This window comes from Gekko japonicus, unplaced genomic scaffold (assembly GCF_001447785.1).
Source record: "Gekko japonicus isolate JY-2015 unplaced genomic scaffold, Gekko_japonicus_V1.1 scaffold3213, whole genome shotgun sequence".
NCBI lineage: Eukaryota > Metazoa > Chordata > Lepidosauria > Squamata > Gekkonidae > Gekko > Gekko japonicus.
Genome location: NW_015170371.1, coordinates 46,239 through 48,556, shown reverse-complemented (window position 1 = coordinate 48,556; position 2,318 = coordinate 46,239). Strand labels below are relative to the sequence as shown.

Genomic DNA, 2,318 nt, shown 5'->3' with positions numbered 1-2,318 from the left:
GATAAAGGGCTAGGACAGATAGTAATAGTCGTAGACAGATGGTAACAGTCGTGGCAGCTCCTACTCAAACGCCTGGCGGAAGAGCTCCGTCTTGCAGGCCCTGCGGAACTGTGCAAGGTCCCACAGGACCCAGATCTCCTCTGGGAGCTCATTCCACCAGTTAGGAGCCGCCACCGAAAAAGCCCTACCCCTAGTCGCCGCTAGTCTGGCCTCTTTGGGACCTGGAACCACCAGGAGATGTTTAGTCCCGGACCATAGTGCTCGTTGGGGAACATATGGGGAGAGGCGGTCCTGTAGGTATGTTGGACCCTGGCCATCTAGGGCTTTAAAGGTAGGAACCAGCACTTTGTAGCGAATCCGGTATGCTATCGGCAGCCAGTGCAGCGCTTTCAGCACAGGCTGGATGTGTGCCCCCCTAGGAAGGCCCATCAACAGCCTGGCTGCAGCATTCTGCACTTTTGTAAAGAAAATCTCACCCTGGAGACGAGGAACTCCTGAAATGCTTCCGTTGTGTCCTCTCAGGAGGTCATGTCCAAAGTAGACATAGCACATTATTCACATTTCTTTCTTATCTCTCCTTATTATGAAAGCCTTTTGGGGTGGCCCCTGTCCTATGGGGTGGTGAGATTAAATGCGCTCCCTCAGCCATTGGCCCACCAGCTGCCACTCAAGACTACTGGCATGCCATTGGCTGGGTGTGGGGGGGGACGAGGCTAGCCGCCTTGGCCCGCGCGTGCCTGGAACGGCTTCGGGAGGGGGTAGGCAGGGCGTGGGCCCTTCTCCGAGGGGGAGAGCCCCAGCAGCCTTCCCTGCAGCATCCCCCGCCTTGCTTGCCCGCTCCACCTGACCTCCAGGCCGCCAGGAGGGCAGGACTGCAGGGGGCCTGCTGCTGCAGGCCAGGGCGCTTGCCAACACCCCGTCTCTAGGGCTCGTTGCCTTTCTCCCCGCAACGGGCCTTCTCCCTAGTTCACATATAAAGCACAAAGCGGGAATTTAATTTTAACACCCTGAGCAGGTGAGGGGAGCCGGCCCCCTCCCCTCCCCCGCTGTATCTCCACAGAGGTGTCCTCTCATGACGCGGCCTGAGCTGAAAAGAAGTTGGTCCGAAACTGAAAAGTGTCTGGAGATAAACCAGGGGAAGGGACAGCTTTCCATCCTTCTCTGTTTTGAACACTCCCTTTGGATATAAAAATCCTAGGTGGTCAGTCCCAAGTCGGGTGGCTCTTTCCCCAGCACAATCCACCCATCCTGTATTATTCGATTGAGACGTTTTGCCTGGCTGGTGTGAAGGAAGTCTCCGGCATCTTCAAGGATTCTCTCTCTGTTCATAGACTCAGTGCCCCCTCCCGGGACTCCGGCCCACCTGTGAATGAATCTGTCCTCCTGTGTTCCCTTTTGCAGGCCACCTTCAAAGGCTGGATGGACATCATGTATGCCGCCGTCGATTCCCGTGAGGTAATTAGGATAAGTCAGCCGTCTTGTCTTCCCTTGCAACCCTCCCATAGGAGCAGCCGGGACTGGCCTGCCTGGCGAGGGGGGGCTAACTGCCAGCAAGGTCGGTTGTCACCCAAGTAAGGTGCCCCCGTCCCCTCCTGGGCCCACCTGGCTATCACCTTGGCTTGGACCCAGCAGCGAGCAGCGTGGGGGGGCCAGGAAGGGGTGCCACGAGAGACGTCGGGGAGCGAGCAGAGACCCAGGGGGTGAACTGGCAGCTTGCTCCACGCTCTGTTCCAGAACCAGCCCTGCTGGCGAAAAGCTGCGCCTCCTCTGTCTCTTCTCTGCCTTCCCAGGTTGAGGAGCAGCCCCAGTACGAAGTGAACCTCTACATGTACATCTATTTTGTCATCTTCATCATCTTCGGTGCCTTCTTCACTCTCAATCTGTTTATCGGTGTCATTATCGACAATTTCAACCAGCAGAAGAAAAAGATAAGTATCTCTTGGCTGCCGCCACGGGAGTCACCGTCCACCTGCTGAGAACAGCTTCCCACATCATGAATTGCTTTGGGGGCATAAGGGGGCAGAGTGGGGCATGCTCTCTGCGTCGGTGCATGCCATGCAGTGGGGAAGAGAGCGTGTGCAGAGTGGAGGGCTTGAGCGCCAGGGCTCCTGCACGCTTGCCTGGGGAACAACCACTTGCTGGCTTTCGGGTTCTCCCTGCCGCTGCTGCCACAGCACAGAGCAGTGCAGAGGCAGCCAGTGGCTGCCCAGTGCTTGGGGGAAACTGCACTCAGCACATGCTCAGAAGCAGGGCTATTTTTGGGCAGGAACGCACAGGAACGGAGTTCCGGCTGGCTCCTGAGTTGGCCACGCCCAGCA

At 57.5% G+C, this 2,318-nt stretch overlaps 1 protein-coding gene across 1 annotated transcript in view; it reads left to right on the top strand.

Moving 5' to 3' along the window:
• The window catches only part of SCN4A (sodium channel, voltage gated, type IV alpha subunit), a 120,792-nt gene that overhangs the window by 106,605 nt on the left and 11,869 nt on the right, over nucleotides 1-2,318 (top strand). The window contains exons 21-22 of the mRNA XM_015418240.1: nucleotides 1,402-1,455; nucleotides 1,791-1,932. Of these exons, the coding sequence (XP_015273726.1) occupies nucleotides 1,402-1,455; nucleotides 1,791-1,932 (196 nt within the window). The remainder of the gene's footprint in view (nucleotides 1-1,401; nucleotides 1,456-1,790; nucleotides 1,933-2,318) is intronic.